The sequence below is a fragment of the Parasteatoda tepidariorum genome, chromosome 10 (genome assembly GCF_043381705.1).
Source record: "Parasteatoda tepidariorum isolate YZ-2023 chromosome 10, CAS_Ptep_4.0, whole genome shotgun sequence".
In the NCBI taxonomy this organism is placed as follows: Eukaryota; Metazoa; Arthropoda; class Arachnida; order Araneae; family Theridiidae; genus Parasteatoda; species Parasteatoda tepidariorum.
In genome coordinates this window covers 15,200,303-15,227,197 of record NC_092213.1, presented here as the reverse complement: position 1 = coordinate 15,227,197, position 26,895 = coordinate 15,200,303, and the positions used below count along the sequence as shown (strand labels likewise).

General features: G+C 31.2%; 1 protein-coding gene across 1 annotated transcript in view; it reads left to right on the top strand.

Annotated features, from left to right (window-relative positions):
- The window catches only part of LOC107455766 (glycine receptor subunit alpha-2-like), a gene marked incomplete in the record, with an annotated part of 127,669 nt that extends 106,284 nt beyond the window's left edge, over positions 1–21,385 (top strand). Inside the window, 4 exon segments of the mRNA XM_043044493.2 lie at positions 12,650–12,732; positions 14,780–14,914; positions 16,335–16,747; positions 21,054–21,385. Coding sequence (XP_042900427.2) covers positions 12,650–12,732; positions 14,780–14,914; positions 16,335–16,747; positions 21,054–21,257 — 835 coding nt within the window.
- Between the last annotated feature and the right edge of the window lie 5,510 nt (positions 21,386–26,895).

Below are 26,895 nucleotides of genomic sequence, written 5' to 3'. Positions count from 1 at the left end.
TTTAAATTTATTTTTAGAAAAAGCATTTTGAAAATGGATTTAAATATAACTTAAACTTAAACGGTTTTACCGCAGTTGATTGATCAGGCGACTATATTGCAGAACTCACTAATGGCGTTGCCAAACGAGTAAAAATACATTTATTTCTGGACCTACTTGAGTTCCATTTCAGCAATAATTATTAGAAAACACCACATTAAGATAAGTATGACTGACAGAATTACTTATTTAAATGTGCACGAATAGTTAGGCTAGAATATCAAAGCATCCCTAACTGCGTACGGTGACGTTTCTGGTCAGGAGTTGCAATACAATTTTCATTCCAAGTTTGCTAACGCTATGGTGAATCCCTCTCTGTAATAGTCCTACGACTGGTTAAAAATAGCTACAGGAAAACTTTTTTTTTAATTTCAAATGGCAAGGCAATAGGTACAAAGAGAAAGATGAAATAAATAACGAATACAAATGTACGTAGGATAACAAAGAAAGAAGACCGAAGTCATTGCCTTAAAAGTTCTCTTGCTTCCCAATATCTTGAGGACTCAGTGTGTCCATGAAGGGCCCCACATAGAAGCAGGTGGTCCCTGCCCAATTTCTCTCCAGATTTACAAAGTTGACAAAAAGGCGTGGTATAGGCCTTTCCATCACGCCTTTTCTTATTCTTATTTTTTTACTACTGGAAAACTAGAAGTGTCTTAAAAAGGAGGAACGATTTCAAAAAAAATTGTTAAAGAAAAATAAAAGGTAATAGAAATGAGTGGTTTGCTTAAAAACGTCTGTCTATTTAAATTTCAGATTTTATTCTGTTCAAGCTTTAAAATTAGTAACACATTTTGTCAACAGCAGGTGGTGTAATCTAAGAAAAACAATAAAATAAATAAATAAAATTAAATAATGCTTTCGAAATTGCCACCATTTTCATCAGAATTGGAACAGTTCGTGGACAAAATTGACAGGCTCTCTTGAAATATTTTAGTTTGAATTTCAGTTGCTCCTGCTACGAAGTTTAGTCAAGCTACCCACTGAGGAAGCAAGCGATAAGTAAAATACATACGAGAGCCAAATTCCCATATTTCAACATCATAATGCACATCCAAACTAAAAAGTATAGGAATTCGCCTCATGTGTGCCTCATTCTTATTTTTTGCCACCTCATTGTAGGTGGCCCAGCTTAGTTGTATTTAGCAGTTAGAATTCCTAAAAACAATTCGCGTTAGAGACATAAAGGCAAGGGGCGTGATTGGTCTTGTTTAACAGTGGCGCCATCTATGGCCAAAAATTTGACTTCTGCCGCACCCGTTTATAGGGCTGACCCATTCATACATCCATTCACGCATCCAAAGATTGCAATTTTGACCTGAACAAGATAACAACCAATCTCCAACTTAGTACCCCCAGAGGTATAGAATGTTATAGGAACATGGTTGACTTTGTGACCCTTAAGATTTAACGTGCACCAGCCACCATTTACTACAGGATTCGAACTCCAGTTCTCGCGAACGAGAGTACCGTGTCCTGCCAACCAGGCTATCCAGGCCAGCTAAATGAGATGAATGGCATAAATGAAAGCACGGCAAATTTCAGTTCTATAGTTGAATTTCTGTAGCCTACAGACCGCGTGTTATTTATAAGGACACGTTTCACAGTTAATAATTTTCGAACTAATTGCTAAATATTATTTCGTTATTACAACCTCCCATTGATTTTTTTACACATCTTCTCAACCAAGTTTACTTACACTTTTTAAACAGCAAAGCGAACTTTAAGCGGAATTGATTCCTCAAAATAGCGGATTTTCAGCACTCAACCAATCAATCAGTTCAAACAAACGATTTTTTTAACATTGGATTGATTGTTTTAACATTATTAATTAAGAAAATGAAATTAATGTACGCCTTAGAATGCATTTAATAGACAACATATAATTTTCATTTAAATCTAACAATATATATAGTTTATGCTTAGTAACACTAAATATTCCAAACAATTTTTAGATTACACAATTTAAAATAAACCAAATAATTTGCTTATATTATTTGGGAAGCATGAAATTTGATTTTCTCATTTGGATTGCTAACTGTTAAATTAGCGTAATTTACTAAAGTTTTTAATTAGTCGAATTTTTTATTCTCGATTATAAATACTATTTGTGTAATAAAAAAAATAGAAGCGTTCCCAAAGAAATTGATTAATTACGGTTTCTTTTGACTTCTAATTAAACCATTTAGATTCAAATGACTTTTTATTTCATCAGTTCACTTTTTAATTGATAATGATGACTCCATTCATTAAAAAATAGCATTTTTTTTCCTTAACATGAAAAAAATAAAAATATCAGTCATTATGTAAGAGTGATCATCAATTTCAGAGTAAAATTGATAAAAGAAATAAGTGTCTGAGATTTATTAGGGTTTCAAATAAAAAAAGACAAAAAAAATAAACTTTTTTCGTTAAGTTTGACCGGGTTTTATTTCTAAACTCTTCTTTTTGGATTTTAACCCTGTCCCTTAAAAAAACTCACTTTTTTTATATAAAAAGCTAAGGTAAAATAATTACATCATCTATTTATTCACAATATTATAGAATAAGTAATATTGGAAATAAATTACGCATACAAGATGGTTAAAATACCGTTGCAAAATAAAAGTAAAAAAGAATTCAAAAATAATTTTTAAAGAAAGAATTTTTAAGTTGGAAGCTCTTGGTTTTATCTTTCCAATTTTATCATTGTCTCATATAAAAAAAAATATTTTTCTTTATTCTAAAAAATAAGGTAAAACTCTTTACACCATGCAATTACTCATGATTATATAGAATCACAAAAAAAGTAATCGGAGCAAACTATGCATACGAGGTGTTTCAAAAACTGTCACCAAAATGAAGGGGAGAAATAAAAAATAATCACAATGCAAATCAAAAAGTTGTGAAGCACGAAGATTTTTAATTGATTCTGTTTTGCGACTTAAAACTCTTTTTTTATTTCAATATTAAATATTTATGCCATTTTTTTATTAATAGCTATATCAGAATAACTAGTACTACATAAAAATGAAAACTAAGTATATATTTTTCTAAAAAAAGTCTGTTATCATAAGGGAAAGGAAAAGCAAGAACAGTGCGAAAATAATAATAAAATAAACCAAGTAGGAAAATGTAGTTGTTATAGCCGGAAATATGCAAGTTATTCAATAAAGAACGCTCTTAATATGCATTTTTGGAATGTTTATCGATAATGAAAGCAAAAATACTTATTCTTTTGGGGTCGCAAATTAATAATTAACCAAGGAAGAAGCAGTAACGCTATCCAAAGATGACAAATCACAAATAACTTCTGCTTAAACAATACGAAAGATATGTTATAAATTAAGGCATTAAGGCATTAATCGATCGCTCTACATAGATGGAATTCTGATCACAGGTTTGAGTTTTCCTCTGGTAAAAATATTCAACACTGCTCTTCGTCTATCAAAGTTGATTTTCGGGGAATTATTCCTTATCTCGAAAATTTCTACGAATTTAGTTAATGATCTTTCTAATATCCCACCATTTCCCAACATTTGGAAGTCCATTCTAATTTAACCTGTTGTACCTTGGGCACCTCACAAAATTCTTCTGCAACTGTTTCTTTTATTTCCCTTTTTGATTACCTTACTCAAACTTGTTCCTCGGTCCCTATTGGTTAAACCACTTTGAGCGTATTCCGATCTTTACATCCCTACCATAATTCTCTACCACAGACTATGAAGACGGTTCTTGTTTACAGAACCAAAACTATAGTACGTCTTGTGTTTCATTCACGCTTTTATTAAGTTTACATAACACAAATTATACCTTATCCTTTTCGGACAATTCGCAATATTGGAAGGTAAACGTATTTAAAACAAGACAGAGTTGATTGAGCGAGGAAACAGGGAGTACATAAAATGTGATTATCAGAAACACATTCAAGTTTCATCCTCCAATTAAAACCTAGTTATATGTTAACTGTCACGTTCCTCTACTTCATGTCATGATGTCATCTTCTTCTACAAGAATTTGTCTGAATTCTGCAGTTTTTTTGCCTTTTAGTTGTTTAAATATTTGTCTGTGTCGACCGGCTTGTGTAGAGGGCAGGGAACTGCCCTTGCATTAGAAAGGTGCTGGGTTCGAATCCCGGGCAAGGTATGGATGTTCTTTCCTTCTCTGTACTATCTGTACTATCTGTCCTCACTGTGGGAGCGACGTTGGCCCACCTAATATGCTGCCCCTGAAAGAGAGGCCAGCAAAATCGCCCTGCATATGCCTGAATTAACAGATGTTGAATTGACAGATTGACAGATGTTAACACAGGTGGTAATTGGAAGAAAAAAAACATTTGTCTGTAACCTCCAATATGTACACATTTTTGATAAAAAATTTTAAAAATTCATATTAAGGACAGTCTTCAAAAAACATCCTGTAAATGAAAGTACGAAACTCTTTCCATATTAATTAGTTTTTTTTACATGTGTTACATATTTTACAAACACACCACAGGAAAAGCTCTTAGTTTTGGTGAGAAGCAAGGAGTTATCCATTAGAATGATGCCTTTTCATATAATGGTGTCTTTTCTCTAAACACACTAGATGTAACTGAAACATACTTGTGTCTCTCCTCTCGCGGTATTAGTGCTTTTACATTGAAAATATTATGAAATTATACAGAATGACAAACTATTGAATGATACTTGTTCATTGTCCTTCAAAAAACCTTCAAGTTGGTACTGATGCCATTGCAAATTTTTGTGTCTCTCTGCTCCCAGAAAAAGCTGATACTTCACTATTTCGCTAATTCAATAATGCGCTGATTCATTGAGTCACTTATTTGATGATTCTTTGATTAATTTATTTTCTTCTTTCATTATTTTCATCCTTTTTTTTCATTCGTTGTATCAAGAATTGGTTTGAGTGAAACTTGCCTAGGTAATCAGTTTTCTTCTGCAAAAAAAAAAGAAGAAAAAAATGCTGATTAATATACAATTATAACTACCTAAAATCAATGTTCTTTTTCCAAACTTTCGAAAGTTTTGGTGATTTCTAGATTTGTTGATTCATTGATTCCTGACTATTTGCTGATATTTCTTCAGACCATTTTCTCATTCGTCACTTGAAAAATGTTTCTTAGTGACAACTGCCAGACCAACACACTCATTAAAAAGAAAAATTTAATTATGGTTTCTTATTAAGAAGCGATACCTGAAACTGGCAGAACATGGGTTTCCGAAGATCTGCCACTAGTGCCTCATACTTAAAGCAGAACTATAATTTGAAGCAATATATACAATTTTGTCATAAAGAATTATCTGGGCCTTAGAACGGACAAATAATTTAAATTTTTCAAAAGTTGTTAAACTTTTTTAAAAATCACCAATTCGGAAAAAATTTTCCACCTAGAGGAAAAATTATTGAAATCACTGCCTTATTCTCATTTATTCTCAGTTTTTTTATGAGTCCAGATAATGCATCATTGGAATAAGTTTCTAAATCTTAAAAAATTTTACAACAAACGCTTTTCATTTTTCACAAAACTATGACTTTTCTCCATATTGGCGTTTAGCAAAATTTTCAGAATAAGCATGAACAGCGCTGACCTTAAATAGGCTAAACTTGACCTAACAGTTATAATTAGCTGCTGCAAATTCGCAGGAATTGAGAAAAAATTATATTATTCGCAAAAAAGCATTATTTCATATGACAACAGCCTGAATTCACGAAAAAACATGATGTTTTTAAGAGTTCGGTGATTTCTAGAATCGCTGATTAATCGACTTACTTATTTGCCCATCCTTTTATTCCTTTTCTTCGCATTAGTTCATTCGTCCTTTCAAAAACATTTCCTAGTAAAAATTGCAAGAGCAACTCGCTTATTATGAATAAAAATAAACTGATGATTGTTATTAATGGGAAATAACTTTTTAATTCTCATGTTCTCTTCTTCGAGAATATCATGATGCTTCAATGGTACATTTATTTGCAAATTCGCTGGATCACCAAGCCACTTGATCACTGCTTCTTAGAGTCCTTTTACCCTCTGTTCATTTATTCTATCAATAATCATTCATACCAAAGATTGCCATAGCAACGCTCTATTCGTGAAGAAAAACTTAAACGATAAAATATTGGTATTAAACGACCCCAACTTAAGTCCATATTCTCTTCTCCCAGAACGACACGGCCTTCAAAACTTGAAAACGGTTATGCGAGACAATTATTTAAATTATGTCAAATAACTAATGAAGGAAAAATTATCCAAATTTATATATAGTTTATACTAATCCTATTCTCAGACGAAACAGCAAATCCTTTCAGAATAAGATGCAACTTTTGCGAGAAAGTTAAGAAGAAGAAAAAAATTTAGAGAGAGAGCTTAGAATCATTAATCTAGGCTTAGATAGTATTATTTCCCTAGAGAGTATATGAGAAGATAAATACTCTACTAATTGTAGTTGCGGAGAAGGTAAAGACAAGGAAATTAAAGACTGGAAATGTGTGATTTATTCCTTTTTTTTATTTTTTTACTCTGCGTAGCTTCTTCGAAATTGGAACCATTATAATAAATTATAAGGACCTAATTATCAAATGTCTGATGTTGTATAAATATCTCGACATTATGATTACTTTAAAAGGTTTAAAACTTCTTTTCACTAGCTATTTCCTGATTTCGTTTAAACGACATTTTCCTTTTAAAATTCCAAATAGAGCGATGGAATTTTGTTTTCCGAAACGAGAGTTAATCTCTAGGAAATTTGTATATATTTTCAAAGTAGATAGTCCGTTAACAGATAGTCGCAGAAAAACTTTAAGAACGATGATTACTATTGAGTTAACTACAATATTTCTGCTTTTTTTCCTTTTTCTTCCTCTGGAATTTTAACCGTTTCATTTTATCCTTCTAAATTCAATAATTAAACATTCTTAGTGATAAGTAAATCAACGCGTTTTTCATAAAAAGAAACATTAACTTGGGAGTGTTATTGCAAAAAAAAATATGACTAAAACCTGTATTCTAATCAACATTATACTTCACTATTTCGCACTCTTCATTATTCACTATACACTTCAAAGAGCCGGGATGGCTCAGGGGATAGAGCGTTTACCTTCCATCGAGATGAACCGGGTTCAAATCTCGGTATAAGTCCTCTTCCCGTCAGGATAACTGTGGAAGGTTTTTCATGGTTTTCCTCTCCATGTTACGCAAATGCGGGTTAGTTCCATCAAACAGTCTTCCACAAAGGCAAATTTCTAACGATACTTATTGATCTAGGAGTTCCCTTGTCTTCTGGATTGGTTTCAAAATTACAAGGCTACGGAGTCGAACATTAGTAGTTGAAAACCCAAAAAATTGGGTCAGCTGTTCAAAAACTATTATAAAATAAAGTGAAATACACACTTCAAAATTTATTTTTAAATATCCATACTTGTTGCTAGCAATACTATGCGTTACATTATACATTTGAAGAAACGTTTTTTTAAAAACATTATTTTGTAGATTTTGCAGTTGCTGGCACACGATATTGCTGAACTTTGTAAGTAGTTTTGAAAACTAGGAGATCAAAAATTGCTTATATTCCTAAGCAGAATACAGCAACCCATACTTTTTTTCTTCATTCAGTTTTTCTTAAGTTGAGTTTTCAAGTCGACTATCATTTTTGTCACTCTCGGAAAAAAAAAATTTTAAGCTTGGAGAACTAGTCTTCTTTTCACTGTTTGCTTTTCTTAATAACCCCCATGATTTATACGTAGTTACTTCGATTTATTAATAATATAACAGAGTGTAAGGTTTTTCAATTAAAGAATCCATACAGTTTTATTCTATTAGCAGTTGATTTGGCTCATAAAAATGAGCTTCCCGACTTTATGGGGAAAAATTTTGAACTTAACCAATTTAAATTTGACCTATAAGTAAATAACAGATAAATACAGCTTCTATTTAGTTTTCTCTATACAATGCTGTTTCATTTTGACTAACTCAAAATTACTTTAGTATTCGAAAACTCTTGAAAAAAAATAAACTTTCCAAAATAACGTGCTTTGGCGAGAAAAAATCCCTTTGAGTTCGCAAACTGTTCTTTCTTTATTCTTTTGAGAGCCTTCTTGACTTCTTTTTCGTCTTATCCGAACCCCTTCAGCTGTGCTCATTCTTCCAGACATCGTTATCTGTTTTCCATATCACGCCAAGTTGGGGGCCAATCGTTTAGGTGAATGGCAGATTGCTGTTATCGATTACTGGTTAACCAGGAGGAATAATTCTTTTAAAGGGATAAATATTTGTTCTATATCTGCGTCTCTTTTTCGTTTCCAAATGAGCTGTTTCGAGAACAATCAGACAATTTTTGTTATTTTTATCTACATCTATATTCTTACCGATATATATGTATATTATCTTTAGATAATATAGCATTTTGTAAGAGAAACAATATTTTCTCATACGTTTCGATTCCTAGCGATTGAGTGTGTTGAGAATTGTTTTTAGCCCTCTTTGATCTACATCTGTTCACCCATAAAATTTGGTTCATATTTGGAATCTAGAGTCAATATTATGATTCAATCTTGTGTTTAAAACTCAACTGCAATATTGTTTAAAATTAAAAGAGAATATTAAATGGTAGCTGACTATCCAACGATATTTGACAGATTTTACTGAAGTTTTGTATAAATATATGTTGAGACAAAGCAAAAACTAATAATAATTTTCAAAAGATTATAATGCACAGCCATGATGGTGTAATAATTGAACTGAGACATTCATTGGGTTTGTAAAGCATCAAATAAATGTCATACAAAAAACAGTTGATTGATGTATGGTAAATTTTGGTAATTTTTATGGTGTGAGCAAACTTTTTATGAATCTTTTGACTCAGAGAGTAATTTCATACCGGAACTAACAAAGGAGAGTAGGGAAGTGTGACTCACCAATTTTGAGAAAAATTAGTGGGATGTATACCTTATGAGGAATAATTTTAGGGGACATTATTCGTTTTGGCCTATAGAAGGTCCTATGAGAGATAAAAAATAATTCAATATATAGAAAAATCGGTTTTTTATTACTTCAATGCAGACTATTAGTTATTGTAATTACATCATACTCCAATTAATTTGCAATTAATTGGTTAATTAATTAATTTGATAATTAATTAACAAATTAATTATTAATTAATTTACAATTACATACTCCAATTAATTTGGAAAATTTTTTGAAAAAAAAAATTTAAAACATTGGATGCCAATTTTTTTTTTTTTAATTAACCTAACAGGTTTTTCTGAAAAACGACAGATATATAAAATTTTCGAAATCAATTTTGACTGTAAATATGCAATATATAGTACGTGAAAGCACCACAAAATTAATTGGAGTATGAGATAATTGAAATAACTAATAGTCTGCATTGAAGTAATAAAATACTAATTTTTCTACATATTGAATTATTTTTTATCTCTCATAGGACCTTCTATATAAGCTAAAACATTAACGTTAACAAACTTTAACATTAAACATAACTTTAACATTAAACATAACTTTAAACATTAGTTTAAAACATAAACATTAAAACATTAGCCGAAACGAATGTTGCCCCCTAAAATTATTCCTCATAAGGCATACATCCCACTAGTTTATTTCAAAATTGGCGGGTCACACTTCCCTAGTCTCTTTTGTAAGATACTTTAAATGTTCATGTTACAAATGGTCTCATTCATCCGTCAACACTGCCTTTGGGTGGATTGTGATTTTCAGTTTGTCCTCCCCATACCTACCCAGACACGTTTTATCGCTTTAGGTCTTGCCATCTTGTTGGCCAATCTACTGCGTCTATAATTTCATTCCTCTGGAAATTGCCAACCAGATAACGAGGGTGCTCGTTGTGTTCCGTGAAAACAAGATATTGGTCATATCAGGAGCGAAAAAAAACTTCAGACTCTAAAAACACATTCTTCTACTTCCCTCAAGTTTAAATGCACATTTACATTCATGAAACGATCAAAAAATATAAGCCTAACAAATTCAACGATTTAACATAACTTACCAACAGGATCAGCTTGAACAAATAACTCCCACAAAATGGTTTCAGTGACTTTTTTATCAAGACCTCCCACATAAATGGTGGCATCAGTGTAAAATTTCATTAATGAGAAGAAATTAACAGGTTCAAAATAATCTAAAAGCTAAAAATAAAATCTAATGAAAATTCTGTACTCTTGAAAAAGTAATTGCAAATATAGACACAACTAGAATAAAACTTAAGAGATCAAAGTTTCAAAGTTTCCCGTTTAAATCACCGAACAACTGCATAATAGTTGATTTTTTGAACAATGAGGAACATGTATACAGTAATTGTTTCTCTCTACAAAAAAGTCGGAATCATTTGAACCATGGACATACTATACTGCCCTTCAATGTCCATGAAATCGACCATCATAGTAGCGGAGATCTGGAGAACTGGACAAGTAATGATAAATGCCACAAAACAACCTCTTTCCCTTTAAAGAGGATTTTTTGTTCAAAATGAGGTGTATAGAGAAGATCTTGGAACCCTATTGTTGACTTTTGAAGAAAAAGGTTGACCCTGTTTCCTTTATAAGGAAGTAATGCAGTGTCGTAATGTTAAGCTGAATGACAATTTTGTGGAAAAGGATTATATTTGCCTGATGGATAGGTCAAAAAAATCTCCTGATCTCAACCCTACGAAGCAGTTCTGAGACAGTATGGGGTGGGCAATAGAAACTCTCATTCCCCTCCAACAACTGACAAGGACCTGACAAAGCGTTGCTAATAGAGATAAAAAGCAACACAGACTCTTAAACTGCCTTCTTTTTAAGTGAAACCAAGGTGTAAAGCCTGTATATTAATAAGAAGTAATCGTTCTTCCTATTAGTTCTTTTTTCTGTTAGATTCTGTAACCCCTTCTTTGAACTCTGCTGAGAATTCAATCAAGCGTATGTGTTATAACTGTTAAATAGTCATTACATTACTATTATATCAACCTGCGTTGATACCGAAATTCAGTAAAATCTGCAAAAATTCACTTAAATTTGAACACTGATTTATACTTCTAAATTTAAGATTAATCATAAAATCATCTACTCTCCGGCAATCACGAGAACTCCTCCAGACGCCAGTCTCGCGTGCTGACGGGTACCGTGGTTGCGAAGAAGTTGCTTCGCTTATTGATGCGGAGGTAGAAATTTCCCTTTGGCTTAAGTTTAGGCAGTGATATTGTTTTTTTTTTAAATCTATCATCTATTTGATATGGTTTTTTTCTTGTTTCCATGGTAGTAACCAACCTTCAGTCAGGAGGAACTTTTGTTGAAGCTTAGCAGTAATAATATGTGAGAAAGACTACCTTCAACGGTAATAAATTTCATACTGATACTCTGCTATGGTATAAGTAAGCTTGTACAATGCATTAGAACTTCTTTTCTCCAAAATACACTGTCTTCCAAACCGACTTGCCAAGTTGATTACACAATATAAAAAAAGAAGTTTGGATACAAAACTTTCAAATAAATTTTACATTAATCCTAAATGCTCAGGGGATTGGTTAATATTTCTTGCGTTTAGGGAGTGTAATTTTCTCAATGTTTGATTACATATTCTCACTGAAGCATGTGAAAAATATTTGTCTAGTAAATTTTGTATACGTAATTTTACAGTTTAAGTCTAATTTAAAGAATTGTCTTCTTAATATAAAATATACTTTAAATATGATATGTATCTTGCTTCCAAACACTTTACCGGTTGCTAGCGGTTGAGAACGCTTTCCCTACGCATCTAAGCTTTTCTTATGCTCAGCTTTCTGTTATAATCAGAAAATTAGATTTCTTGAAATCTTTAATGCTAAATTATAATTGTTTATTGATTGACCGAGAGCATATTAATATGCTACTACTGATTATTAAACATCGTCGTTTTAAGCAGAGCCGATCAATATATTATCAGTTGTTAGAGTTATACGCCATTTATACGATGAGTGAAAGCAGTCTTCTGACGTCACAAGACTGAGAAAAAAAACGCTTGTCAAAATTGCACCAATTCCAGTTGAGAACCTCACCCTGCGAGAATAGACGAAAATCAATCACCTAGAGCATGCGAAAAGCTACTTTTCGGCCTGACTCAGAGTTGTATTAGGCCGATAAAACTTGCCTGAAAGAAGCGTTTATAGTGTGGCTTCACGGGCTTGTGTGAAGCTTTGGGTAAATGAGAAGTTAACTCCTTAACGATCGGTTAACTTACAAGAAAACGGTCATAAAAGTGCCTATTTTTTTCTGACATCCAAACATCTTGAGTTGACATCTAGTTTAAAATAAACTAACTATCTACAATTACCTTTAAAATATCCTGGTACTGCAATCTGGTGTGTAAATAAGAAATAAAACGTTTTCCAGGAAAGAAATAGTGAATTAGTTTTATTCTTATTGGCCCGTTACTACTGAGCACTCCAGCCCGGAAATATGATGGGAGCGAGAAGGAAGGGGTTAAGCGGATTTGTTCCTTTTATATTCAAGCTCTATAGCTTAATCTACGTCTGCAGACATATATTTATTACATGCCCTATCCAGAGACGTGTAGAATGACATTATAGGGTTTACAATTGAAAGTGATGATTATGTTCTCTAAAACCTGATTTGCTTGCAGGTTAACTCTCTTATTGTCGTGTGCCATGAAGTTTGAAGCGTATCCCCATGATACTCAGATATGCACCATGAAGATCGAAAGTTGTAAGTTATTTGCAACTTTTTAATAATTTTATATTTACTAGTTTTTAATCTTGAAACCTAACTAAGAAATATTGAAACTTTCATTTGCTCGAAAATCAAAATAATAAATAATATTTTTATTAAGTTTAATCAATGGTCTGTAATTAATTTACAATTGCGTTATGGACTTGGCGTATTAATCAAGTGCATGTAATTTTTTTTAATAGTTTCATGAACTTAGCATATTAAGTAGAAATCATTAATTATTTGTTTTTGCTTGTCGAACTTGGCGTAACAATTACTTTATCACTTTGCACCAAGTTCGACGAACAAAAACAAATAATTACAAATTTCTGATTAATATACTTAGTTCATGAAACTATTGAAAATTAATTGCATGCATTTGATTAATAATAAAAAGGACATAAAGTCTTTTCTTTAGTTCATTTTTACAGATACATGAAACAACTTCGATACTCCGTTGCAAGAAAAGACCATTAAGGTATAGAATTTAAATAATCGTCCACGACTGCGTATAGTTCCATTTATTTCGTTATCAAATTATGCGAATATGCTTTCAAAACAATATGAAAATATTTTAAAAGTAGCAGACAGAAATGTCATTTGTTCTTTTACGTTATATATCATAAAGTTATAAAAAAATGTTATCATTGCGTAGTTTTACTGGGATTCTAGATTTGGCGACATATTTCGATAAATAAGATGAACATTCGTTCTTGAAAAAGAAACAACTAAATGGCTTTGCAAGAGCATTGGATTTGATTGGACACTGGATACGAGATTTAGAAAAAAAAAGGGCGTCTTGAGTCGACATGCGCAGAACAAATCGAATCCGAGATAAAGAATTTTTACTTTTTTGCTGTCGAAGAAAATCGTTTGCATGAAACAATATTTATTATTCTTTCATCACTTTGTTTAAATACGAACATATAGGCATGTATTTGGTACGATTTTTAGATATCATTTTGATTAATTCGTATTATTTGTTAATTGCTTACTCAATAATTTTTGTTTTCCTCATTTCACACGATTTAATAAACAAGCAAAAAGAAGGCTGGGTAACGTCATCTCAATTCGGTGATGGTGAAATTCTAAATTGGTGATGTTGATATATGTTCACGCTGGGAGCTTGGCATCCATTTGGCGTGCACTTAGATGCAAGTAGGGGATAATGTTTTTTTCTTAACTTGCAACAGAGTACAGATACTTTAAATTTTTTTTTGCAGAATGTTTTTAGAGTGTATGCATATAAAGCAAAAATAATGATTTCTTGAAACTGTAGATTTATTAAGAATAACTTTTTTACTTTTACCTGGTTGTTAAACCAGCTACTTGTAACGAAATAACGAATACAATACTATGTTAAGAAACACTTTATCCAATCAAACATACAGGATGGTACAAGACACGTCTCTCGAATTCTTATATCGGTGATTCAGGTTCTAATTCTTACTTACTTTTAAGCTTATTCTCGGCCCCATTGTTCACTAAACAGGTTTCACTGAGAGATTTTGAGACTTTATTCTTTTTTTACCAGTAGGTTCAGAGTTACAAACAGACATCGCCAGGTCACATAATCTAGTGCAAAAGTGCCATAACTGGTCATTTCTGTAGCAGTAAATCATACTGAAATAGTTACAAACGGACCTGGTCCGATCATAATCTGGTAAAAAAAATAAGCGGTCATCAAAAATTTTAGTTCTTTTTTCATTGGAAAATGGAAGACTTTTAGTTTATTTTCTAAAAGCGAATGTTAGACTAACTCGTTTAAATCAAGAGAATCGATTAATTTTAGTCACAGAAGCTGTTCTGTGAGGATTATAGAGCATTCTTATATTCTGTTCAGTGTTACAAGACTACAGCGTAGAACATTAAGAACTATTGATCCAGGAAGTGGATAAGTAATGTCCTGAGGTTAAATAAAACATAGTTTAAATCATAATTCATTCATTCGATGGAGAAAAAAACGAGAAAACAAACTTATTAATAGTTCTGTCGAAAAGAGTAATTAAAATTGATTATGATTGTTTTATCATTTCCTCCCTAGTGTCGTATACTACTGATGATCTTATATTCGCTTGGGAAGAAGAGGTGCCACTTGTTGTCGATGATTCTATAGAATTGCCACAACATAATCTAGTTGACACAACACTTGGTGACTGCACGAAAGTCTATTCAACAGGTAATTATTATAATAAATAATAATAACAAAAAGTAATTATTAAAATAATTAGATAATTATTAAAATAATTATTGTTTATACATTGCGTGAAATTGATTTATCCACCATGAGCAAAAAATATGCATCTTCAAACTGATATTTAGAATTGTATTACCTTTTATTTTGTTTTCGGGATTATCTTCTGTTATTTTATATTTAGTTTATGTTCTATATCCTATGTAAATTCCGTTTACTTAAATGTTTTATAATTTTAAATTATGTGAAGCTTTCCTGTCTCCATTTTAATGCCTAGTATAATTAAGTATAATTACTTTTATGATTCAAAAATGGTTTTGAAAAAGGAAAATTTAACCGAATAGAATATTAAGAAATCCGATTATCCTGGATATATTTTTCCAAAGAAGTATGAGTAACTTTTCAAAACAATATATGTCATCTAATAACAAATTTTTCTGAGAGTTAAGTACGTGGTTATAAGCTTGTAACGGAATGGGTGTAATGGAACGCAGTTTTTTTAATAGTTGGGGCGGAACGTTAAAAAGAATAAAGCAAGTTTTCAAACTTTTAGCCTGAGAACAATACTGACCCTTCGACTAACACCCGAGATCTAGCACACAAAGACGTTACTAAAGTACCCTTTTACCATGATTAAGATACCTTACATGGTAACATCATGCTACCAGTTTTCCGTATTAAAGGACTATTTATTGCATTTTTCTAAACACCATTTTCTCTTACTTAGGTAAAGAATTTTGACTATTGTTGAAAAAACTAATTGACAAGTATATATATATATATATATATATAATATTAGCTTTTTTAAGTTCGAATCATGCTGAAATAGAATTTCCACTTATCTAGCGTTTTTACTGCCAATTTAGATTTAATAAAAAAAAAATTAGTTTACTAAAAGCAATGTTTATTTTCTAAGAAGGGGTAAAATAATAAAATTTCTGAATGTTTTTATTTGTGAAATTTTCGTTCTGAATAAAGTTGAAACTACACTCGTAAAAATGTTAGTCTAAAGAAATATTTATTTCAAGTGCAAAAAAGAGATAAAATTTAATAGGTGGCAAAGTTATCATTAANTATATATATACATACATACACCTGGTTTTGCAGGTCATAGTTAGCTGTTAGAATACTTCTTATATCAAATCGCAGAGAAATAAATGCTCTATTATCAAAATTACTTAAAAATTACTCGATAGCTTTCTAACTGAGATTATTTTATAGCTGCCGACATTATTTTGCACACCACGAGATTTTTTTAAAAATGAATTTGATATCCGTAAAATAATTTCTTTTCATTAGAAATAAATATGCTTTAATTTCATTTTTCAAGATTTTTTTTTTTTATTTTTTTATTGTAAGATTTCATATGTAAGATTTTTGAAAAAGTAAGTCTCCTTATTTTTAGGCAACTTCACGTGCATCGAAGTGGTTTTTACTTTAAAACGTCGCTTGGGCTACTACATGTTCCATACTTACATCCCAACATGCCTCATCGTAATAATGTCCTGGATTTCATTCTGGATCAAACCTGAAGCAGTCCCCGCCCGCGTCACCCTCTGCGTCACGTCACTGCTTACCCTGTCAACACAGCATGCGCAGTCGCAGAAATCCTTACCCCCTGTGTCTTACATAAAGGCCATTGATATATTTATGTCTTCCTGCACCGTCTTTGTATTTGCTTCTCTGATGGAGTATGCATTTGTAAACATCCTACTTGGAGAAGGAGCTGAAGAAGACGATGAAAGAAGGCCACTCTATCCCAGAAAAAATTCAGTGCCCAATAACACCAGGAGCGTAGTAGTAGCACCAAAAGTACAGGTAACATGATCTTTGCTTATATTTATTCATTTAACTTCAGTTTGAATAGAATGCGAGCCTAAATGGTACTGAAAGTTTTGGACTGAATAATTAAAGTGTAGTTAAATTATCAACTCCATTTGTTGCAGTTGCTAATCTCGTAATCGTCTAGCAGGGCTGGACGACTCCCATGAATCCGAACACCTCCAAAAAGTCCCTAAAAAGACTGGAGTCTCGCAGGATCTGATCTTTACTGAACCCCAAACAAGTCAGAATATGCGCAGGGGAGGCTATGTCTGTCGAGCACCAATGACTTTCAACATAAGTTTTTTGGACCCGGTTGAAAGTTAGGGATCTAGTGTGGCCACTCAAGAAGCGTGAAAAGGCAGTTTGCTCGGTCTAAGATTGATAGATTGATAGATAGAGTGATTGCGAGGAGTTCTTATGATCCTGTTTAATTTCATTTTTGCCAGGGAAGAAATTTCACTAAAGGTAAGCTTCCCGCAATGATCAGTGTCTTCTTCGGCAGCGGATTTGGCAAGGATGTCCGCACTCTCATTCCCATCAACTCCAAAATGTGACGGAATCCACTGAAAGTGTATAGAATGGTTGGATGAAAGTATGTCAATTAGGTCTAAAATATCAAGGTTGGTCTGATCTCCGATAATATCCCAATTAGAGATATGTTGCTTTAAGGCACGACTATCAGTCAATATCCAAATATCTTGAAAATGATCTGCCCGAGCATCAAATCGCAAGCCTTTTCTGACAGCAATAAGCTCAGACCTCAATACTGAGCTGTTGTTGGGATTTCAAATCCATTTACAGGAGGCTATTGTATGGATGATGCATGCTTTAAATGTCACCACATATCTTAATAGCAAACTTATTGAGCTGCTTTTTAAAGCAACTTGCGTGGCTGGGTTATCCATTTTACTGAGAGAGAGAATGGGCATCCGTAATTACCAGCAACATAGTCGTTCTATCAGTTACCGTAGCAAAGTGCTTCCATTGGTGAAACTGGTCAAACGGAACTCGCATCTCTTCGGGACTCTGTTCACACCCATACAACTCAGTGGATGATGAACTGTAGTGTCCATAATTCCCTCTCTCCCAAACTAGGTGGTACTACTAGAATAACAAAGTCACATTCTACAACTCAGATATATTTAGCTTTATGGAGCCTAGCTTAGCTATAATTGAACTCTGCAAGATACTTAACTGCAATGGAATTACCTTAAACTTCGTACGACGTGTGGAACTAATTATATTTGATTCAACCACTTCCTTAACTGCGTTCCGTGGAAGGAAAATAGTGTAGAGTCCCTTTATAAAGCAATATAGTCTTTCCAGGTTGCGAAATTGTCCTTTTCCAGCATAAGCGGACCTTCGCTTCTTAGCTTTTAAAAACACGCTATAAGAAAATTTATAGTTTTATCCTCACTGAAAAATTCGTGGACTCTCAAGCTATCTGGGGACTTGCTATCTGGGGACTTGCTATCTGGGCAATAGATGTAAGTTACTTGGGTAGAATTCCACAAAAGCAGAAGTGATTTTCGAAAAATGATGCTAAATCCACGTGCTAGAAAACGTAAGTGATTTTAAATATTGCATATTTTAATAATTTTGAAAAGATAGTCTTTTCTTTTGACATAGTAGATCTCAGATCTGAAAGAAGCTTTTAAATTTAGATTTACTTATAATTAAAAATAATACAGACAATAGCATGCAGGTCCACGCATGTGCACTTCGGAATGCATACCGCAATTTATGTCAGCGTAGTAGTCAAGTAAAATCTCATTATAAGTATTTAATTTTATATCTGTTTATTAATATAAGTAGTTGTTATAATATAATATAGTTAAAATAGCTTTGAAACTGATATTTAAGGCAGTATTTAAATTATAAAAAATTCATTCGAAATCACACATAAAAAACACTGAAAATTCATATTTTTCAAAATTTATTTCTTTAACTAATTATTAGGTCTATTCGTCATTGCATTTTAATGGACCATAATATGAGAATATTCACGTTTGTTCCAATTTTAGGTGAAGTTTAACATTTGAAATCTTTTTTGCCTTTTACTTAGTTAAAACCCGAGATCCACGCATGTTTACCTAAAATTACTAGACCTCTGGCAGCAATATTCATACCTTGTTTATCGTATTATGACTTATGACAGTAAAATAGATATATAGAAATGTAAATTTTTTTGCCACATATTACATTATACCTTAGTCGTGAAGATGTTAAGAGCAACGAGCATGGCTGTTCGATCTTCGAACTTCGGGAAACTGTTTTCAACGTCACTACACTGTATAAAAATGCAGTATATATGAAAAAGAAATTCTATAAAAATGGAATTGCATGAACTTTTCTTGTGCCGACATGCCGACTTTTAACGGAATGAACTGAACATCACATAAAATGACACTGAGTCAGTGCTAGTACTGCATCAGTACATATGAGGAAGCACCAAATTCTTAGAAATTTCCTAGTGATACAGCAGTTTTATTACAGTATTTAAACTTACCTAAGAAACTCAACAAAGTAGTTTTTATGCCTAACATTAGAAGGCTGGAATGGTGGCTACTACTTCCGATTTAAGTCAAATTTTAGTTCCTACCGTTCCAACTTTCATGAGCTATATTTATATTTTCTTTTTAATTTTGAGATTTATTTCCTGTTTGACTCTTTTTTCTGAATATTTGTATATTTTGATAGAAGACAATCATTTTACCTGTCTTAACTTATGGATCCGAAACATGGTCTTTAACTAAGTTTCAAGCATACCTGCTCACTGTTTTTGAGGGAAAAGGCTGGAGAAAAATTTCCGGTGCTATAAATGTGGATGACTTATGGAGACAACGACATAATTTTGAACTATATAGGTTATTCAAGGAAGCTGATATCATCAAATACATCAAAATAAGTCTCTTAAAGCTTGCTCTTCACATCTGTCAAATGAACCCTGTTTCCTTGACATTTAAGATCTTCAATTGCAAACCAATGGGAACTAGAGTTAGAGATAAGGCTAAGATCAAAAGACGTGACTGCATGGAGGAGGATTTAATCCTAAATATCCTAAGAAAATCCTAAAAATGACTGACTGGAGAACAATCACAAAGAAAAGAGCAGAATGGGGGAAGGTTCTAGTAAAGTTTCTGGTCCACAAAGGGCTGTCATGCAAATAGAAGAAGTTTTTGTATTTTGATTGGTATAGAATAAAGAAAAGAAATCTAGGAATTATTCGATAGATATTAAATAAATGAATAGCCAAAATTAGAGATAAAACTCAAAAGATAGATAGTATTCTTTTTATTTATTGAGTGATTTTAATATTTTAGTTTGATTTATCGATTTTATACATAAAACACGAAAATATCTTAAATATATGTCAAGCATAGAAATACCTTATAACTGATTATATGTGCAAAACATAGAAATGTCTTATGGATTTTCTGTTCAAATGACTTAAAAAACATATTTTTTTCTGGGTTGTCCTTATTTTTAACTTTCCCATGGTGAAGTTTTATCTGAAACAAGAATCTATAATGGTCTAACATCTGAATTAGCTTTGAATTGCGGATTGTTCTTATTAGCCAGTTGAGTACATTATGTATACACGTCAGACAATATCTCTACTGCGGTGAGTATGACGTGTATACGCGTCGTGTAAAATTAAAAAAAAGAATAACATTGACAAATTGAAAGTTCAAATTGCTATTTAATATAATAAGTCTTTTATCTGGCTGTGTGTTGTCATTTATGTTATATATCGAAATTGTTAAGTATTTTTATTACTGGTTGGGGGAAGGACTGAAGTCGATTACATACCTAAACCGTAACTTTGACGGTAAGCGTAGATTTGTTTAATCGTTTTGACAATTAGTAGGGCTCTGGAGCTTTTCTCTACGAGAATCTTAAACATTCTTGAATCTAATTCAAGAGTTCGAAGTTTTCTTTCGCTCAAAAAACTTTCGCTTAATCGTTTTTGAAGCTTGACTGAAAGAAATACGGAAAAGATGAAAAACTGGTATCAAAATCATTTTATCTATAGTTGGCTATTGTGAACAGGGAAAAAAAGCTGTTATAAATTTTACTTATAAATGATTTAACAGCATTCACTTTATTTTGGATTAAAAAAAACAATGTAACAGGATCAGTGTAATGTGTAACAGGATCATTTGTCGTGTATTTACGTCATTGCCCTTTACTTACACTTATATATCCGGTTAAAATAATACGGGCTATGATATTTTTATGCTACATAATGATGAAAATGCAAATTTCAATTAATTAAACCTTTTGTTTCGTTTTGTAGGAAGGAAGCACTTCAGCTACTCTACCAAACGGGACAAAGCCAAAACCGACAACTAATTTTTATCGCCACAACAAACATCGAGCAAGAGCTATTCTTGTCGACAAAGTATCGAGAGTTGTTTTCCCTCTATCATTTATCATTCTAAACACTGCATATTGGACGGTATATTTAGATAATAGCAACACTATAGAACAACGCCAGTGATGTAAATAATTATTATTCGACATTCCATAATTGCATTTTTCTCCACTACTTAAACTTTCCTGTTTCAATAAGTGCTACAAATAATCTATACTTGATACTTCAATTGGACAAAATATATCCTAATATATATATATTTAAAAACATGGCTTTGAAACCATGAAGCTTATTTCATAATTAAAATTTAGTTAAAAATGTTATTCATATTAAAACTTGATTTGATTTTAGGTTACATGTGAAAACTGCAATATCATGTAATCTATTTATTACTAAGTCTGTCAAAAGTAGTAAGAATCTAGTTACAGCAATAATAGGTTAAAAAAATTTTAACTCATGAAATCTTATATAAAATGAATGTAATGAGCTGTTCAGTGAGAGTTGTGTAAATACATGCTCATAAAAATTGTTTACGCTTACATTGATAAGCATAGTTTCTATATTTATTTTAAATATTAATTTATTGAAGTGGTCGTGAATTAACTTCTACTTTAAGTTTTCTGATGATCATAAACTATGCCTATTGAAATATCGGTTTATCAACTACAGGGTGTCCCAAAAGGTTGTTTACAAACTTAACATGCTGGTCTGTCATATCATGATGAACAAGATTTACATAGGAACTTGTGTCCGAAAATTAAAACTGAGACCGCTAGAGGGCGATAAGTGCAGGTTTGGATGAGGAGAAAAAAAATGATATCGATAGCAGTGTTAATATGATTTTTATTATAAAACATCATTACATCACAACAAATGCTCAAAATTCCTTCCATTCGCCACAATGCACGTTTCACAGCGTCCGAGCATGGATTCACGAACCCGTTCAAATTGCCCAGGAGTGTCACGGGCACATGCTGCCGCTTCCGCGATCCTGGCGATAAGATCCATGTCCGATGTTACAGGTGTCTCGTACACTATGGACTTCATGTGTCCCCACAGGTAGAAATCCAGGGGAGTCAGGTCGGGGGATCGCGGCGGCCATGGGACTGGTNAAATGCGTACTCTCTCTGATGAATTATAATGTCACTTTAGGTAGTGGTGTGCTTATTTGTTACTTTCCTTCAGTTTCCATTTATTGCGAAATTAATAAATAAATAAACTGACAAAAAATATTTCCAGTGCATCAAAAACGCTTAGATATTTCTTTAAAATAAAATTAATTTGTTCAATCAGTTATGCAGATTATTTCAAATGAGGAGGTTTTACTTCATTTTGAAAAGCATTAATGATTGACAAGAAAATTTAGTTAATAACTAATGCGGGGTTTTTATGAGATATTTCAATTCCTTTTCTGAAGATGCAGTGTAATTTAAGGTAAAAATTTCATTGAAAGGTAGAACTTCAAAATATTTTATTACATACATATGAACATAATACGAAACAGCCTCGATGTCTCTGTGTTTAAACGCTGAGTCCTTTATTTTTAAATGCCTGAGGTTCGATCCTCGTTGCGGCTTGAAGTCTACATAACATCAGATAACTGGGTATCAGCTTTTCGGTACAGTAAAGATGACTGAACTGCATTACCGACTAAAATGTAACGACCATATAGTTGCTCTTAAAATTTTAGAGCCTTAACCACCGTGCCCTCCGCCACCCCATTTCCCTTCAACACACTAGGACTGATGCAAAAGTTTTTTCTCTTCTTTCTTCTTTTTTTTTACCTCTTTTTTCTTATATCATACTTTATGCGCGAGGAGATTTTTGATTTTAACGTATACAAAATGGAACAATTGCATTTTAAGTGTAAGGCAAGCACCAAAGAAATACACCAAACAAATGTCACTTAACGAAACGAAATTCTTGCGGCTTATTTTCGCAGGTTTTAAATAAACTCCTACGAGAAGCTGATATTTTAGTTGACACAAGTCTCATTCCATCAGATAAAAGTTTTTTTAAGGACATAAAGCAAATTTACACTAGGTATTTAATAATATATAGATATAAAAAAATTTATATTCGAAGAATTTTGTTATTTAAAACTCCATAATTCCATTATACATTCAGTACACAAAATTAGAAAAAATGGTAAATTAGAATGTATATCTACTGATTGGATTTTCACATACGAAAATGCAACCTTAATCCTTTGAAGACCTAACTTCAAACATGCTAATTAATCTGTGCAGACGCTATTTTAAGTTAGAAAATCTAATTTCTCTAAATAAACATACCTCTTTAGACGCATTTCGTTTTATGGCCCTCAAAATATAGCTGTCCTCTTGAAAATATGATTCGAATAATTTTACAAAAGTGCGATCAAAAGTTTGAGTCCTTTAAAATTAATTTCATTTTTTTCCATCAATCTTCAGATATCTGAGACTACTTAAAAATGAGAAATGATTAAATTTAAAAAATATTTTCTAAATGATTTATTTCTTTATTTTTTTTTTTTTTTTTTTTTTTTTTTTNATTTCTTTATTTTTTTTTGGTAAACTAGTTTTAAGGTTATGCGTAATCCTTTTTTCTTTCTTGATCATTTTCAAATGTTTTTCCGACCGGCTGAAAAATAAATAAATAAACAAATAAATAAATAAATACAATAAGTATCGAACTTTTGATCAAGCTCCTGACTAAACAATTAAAACCAAATTTTCTGCATGGTGACTATGCACCATGTTGTGAGAATCAAGAATACAAAACTATCTAAAAAAAAATTTAAGGTACCTTTTTTTTAGCTTTGATCATCTTTGATTTCGCATCTTAAAATAGCTATTGGAAAACTTAATTATCATATTTAAGCTCAGACCCTCCAACCATAAAGATTGCGAGTGTTTGAAAATACAATATTTAGAATAAAAATTTTTCATGCGTTTCTTTTTTTAGAGTTGTGCACTGTACAACCTCTGAGCTAATTACAAACATAAAAATTAATGGAACATCAAAAAATAAATTAAGAAGCTAATTTTTTTTCAAAAGTGCTACAAATATGAAAGTGTAAAGCTTAAATGTGAAATACGAAAAATTAATAAATTATGTTTGTAATTAACTTGCTAATTGCGAGTTAACATGTTTATTAGAGAAATTATTTAAAGCCGTACGTTTCCCTTTTATTCCTTTGTTATTTGAGCTTTAAGGCGTATGCTCGAAAACTTCTCTACCAATCACAGTATTGTTAAAGAGTAAGTAGTAAGACTATTGTTACGGTTAATGTTAGAAAAACGGTATGCAAAATCTCTCTATTATAAGATTTCTTAATTTTCAAATTAAAAGGAAAAAGTAGGAATTGACTTTTGAATATCATTTACAGTTTGAGAGATATAGTTCTGTCTTTGTGATGTAAAGTCATGTGTAACATAAATATCATCTAAATGTACATTTTACATTAATTCTTTGTAAATATTTTTGAGATCTATACAAGTTAACTAGGTTTATCTATCACTGTAAATAGAAAAAAAATATATAAGATTTAATCTCTAATATATTTATTTTGAAGTGTAGCATCAAAAAATCAACACTTCTGTAATCATTGATTACGAATGTAACATCACTATTCCCTTTCTTTCTGCCGCAGATAAAAAAAAAATTTCTTAAAAAATTTAATAATTAAATATTTTAAATTAAATTTAAGTTAAAATTTTAAAATTTTAACACCTTTTTCTTCGAAATTGAAAGCACTAAATTTAAACACCTGATAAGGGCGAAAATATATTCAACAGATTTTTTTTGTCGATCTATTCTACTTAGAAATAGTTGTTTACAGAATTGTTTACTTAAAATTTGTTTCATAATATTCACTTTTCAAATCCTTATATNTAATTACTATGCTTGAAAATAATTTTTATAATAATTTAATTACTAATAATTTAATTTTCATTAGAATTTAATAATAATAAATTAATAAACTATATTAATAAATAATATTAATAATTAATACATGATAATAATTTTTATACTCATTTCTAAATGCAAAAATACAAACATGGTGATTAGATATTGAAATATAATGAGTATAGAGAATTTGAAAACATACATAATATTTTAGTTTAAATGAGAGAAATGGAAATGCAAGATTAGACGTCAATATTGCAAATGATGTTGAATAAATAATAGTTATATACAAATGCAGAATTCTAAGATAGATATATATATAAGGAAAACTATTTTAATGGAAATCAAACAATATTTTAGTTGTTTAGTTTAAAAAGAAATAAATACTGACTATATTATATCAAATAATTGAGAATTCAAAATAAGTCTTAAAATGGAAAAAGGAAGGGACCAGATTTAATGAGCTTTATGTACGATTTAGTACAGACGCAAATCGAATTATAAGGAATGTTTATCAAACTGACAAAAAATATTTAAAATCCAATACTGTTTCACATAATATGAATTTACGCATGATAAAGTATTACAATGTACTTATACCATGAGTATTTATTGATTAGAAGATACTTTAAGTATACAGCTTTCATGGCAACCATTAAAAAAAAGTTATGTTCGAGTAATTCTTAAAAAAATATCTTTAAAAAGATTGTAATAAATATTAAAAAAATGGTTGCCACAAAAATTTCATGAAAAATAATAATTAGAAAAATAATTTCAAATAGAGATGACTAATCTGACGTCACTTCACTTATCTGTCCAAATGAAATCCATCAATGATTAATGAGTTACGGTTAGAAACCAACATAACTACGTTTCTATTAAAATATAAATGTAAGTTGTCCAATAGGAATGCTTCAAACGACAATTAATTGATTTATTCCACTCAATGGTCTAGTTCAACTTCTTGGTTTGGATATCTCTATATTAATGAAAATAAAAGAAAACTATTTTAAAAATTATTATTTAAATAAAGTTATGAAAATATATTTCATTTGTAAATTGTAATACCTGTAATGTTAGATTATTTGGTAATGAAACAGTCAAATAAAAAACTTTTTAAAAAAAAGAATATTTAAGTACTATTTGTGATGATAAGTCAAAAATACAATTTTAGAAATAAATGTTTAACCATTGCATAAGAAAACGAGTAAAAATCTTGTATAATACTTTATGCAAAAACTTTGAATGTTTAAAAAATGTAAATTACTTGATTTGAACGCACAATGGTTGTTGTGATCATGATTTACCACGTTATTATGTGCAGTACATAAATTTTGTCTTGTGGAAATATAAAGATAGTGAAGATAATAGCTGGAATGTAGAAAATGATTCGTCTCTCAGCAAACTCTCGTCGGGTAAAGTTTCGTGAAACTTTATCTCACGAATTGTAAATATTTAGTTTGTGTCAACGAAATTCCGCCTATTCAAAGGCAGCAGTTACAAGATCTAAGAAATACTCGTTTAAATAAAGGATCATTAATATTTATTCTAGCATTTTCCACAAAAGATTTCTCAGAAAGAGACTTGCATATTCTAGGTGTGTTTTGCAAGAGAGTCTTTTTTCATAACCCTATAAAACTTTTTAAAGAACTTAATTTTGAAAGTATATTAAAGGAGGATGCTACTAATGGTCCCTTTAAAAATGTAGATTCAATCATCAAATTTGACAATTATGTAATTCGCATTAATTAGTCATTAATTCAGAAAATCAAATCATGTGCGTTAAAAATAATAAATAATGATTAAAAAAATTAAAAAATAGAAATTCGTGCTGTTTCCCCCCCCCCCCCCAAAAAAANCCCCCCCCCAAAAA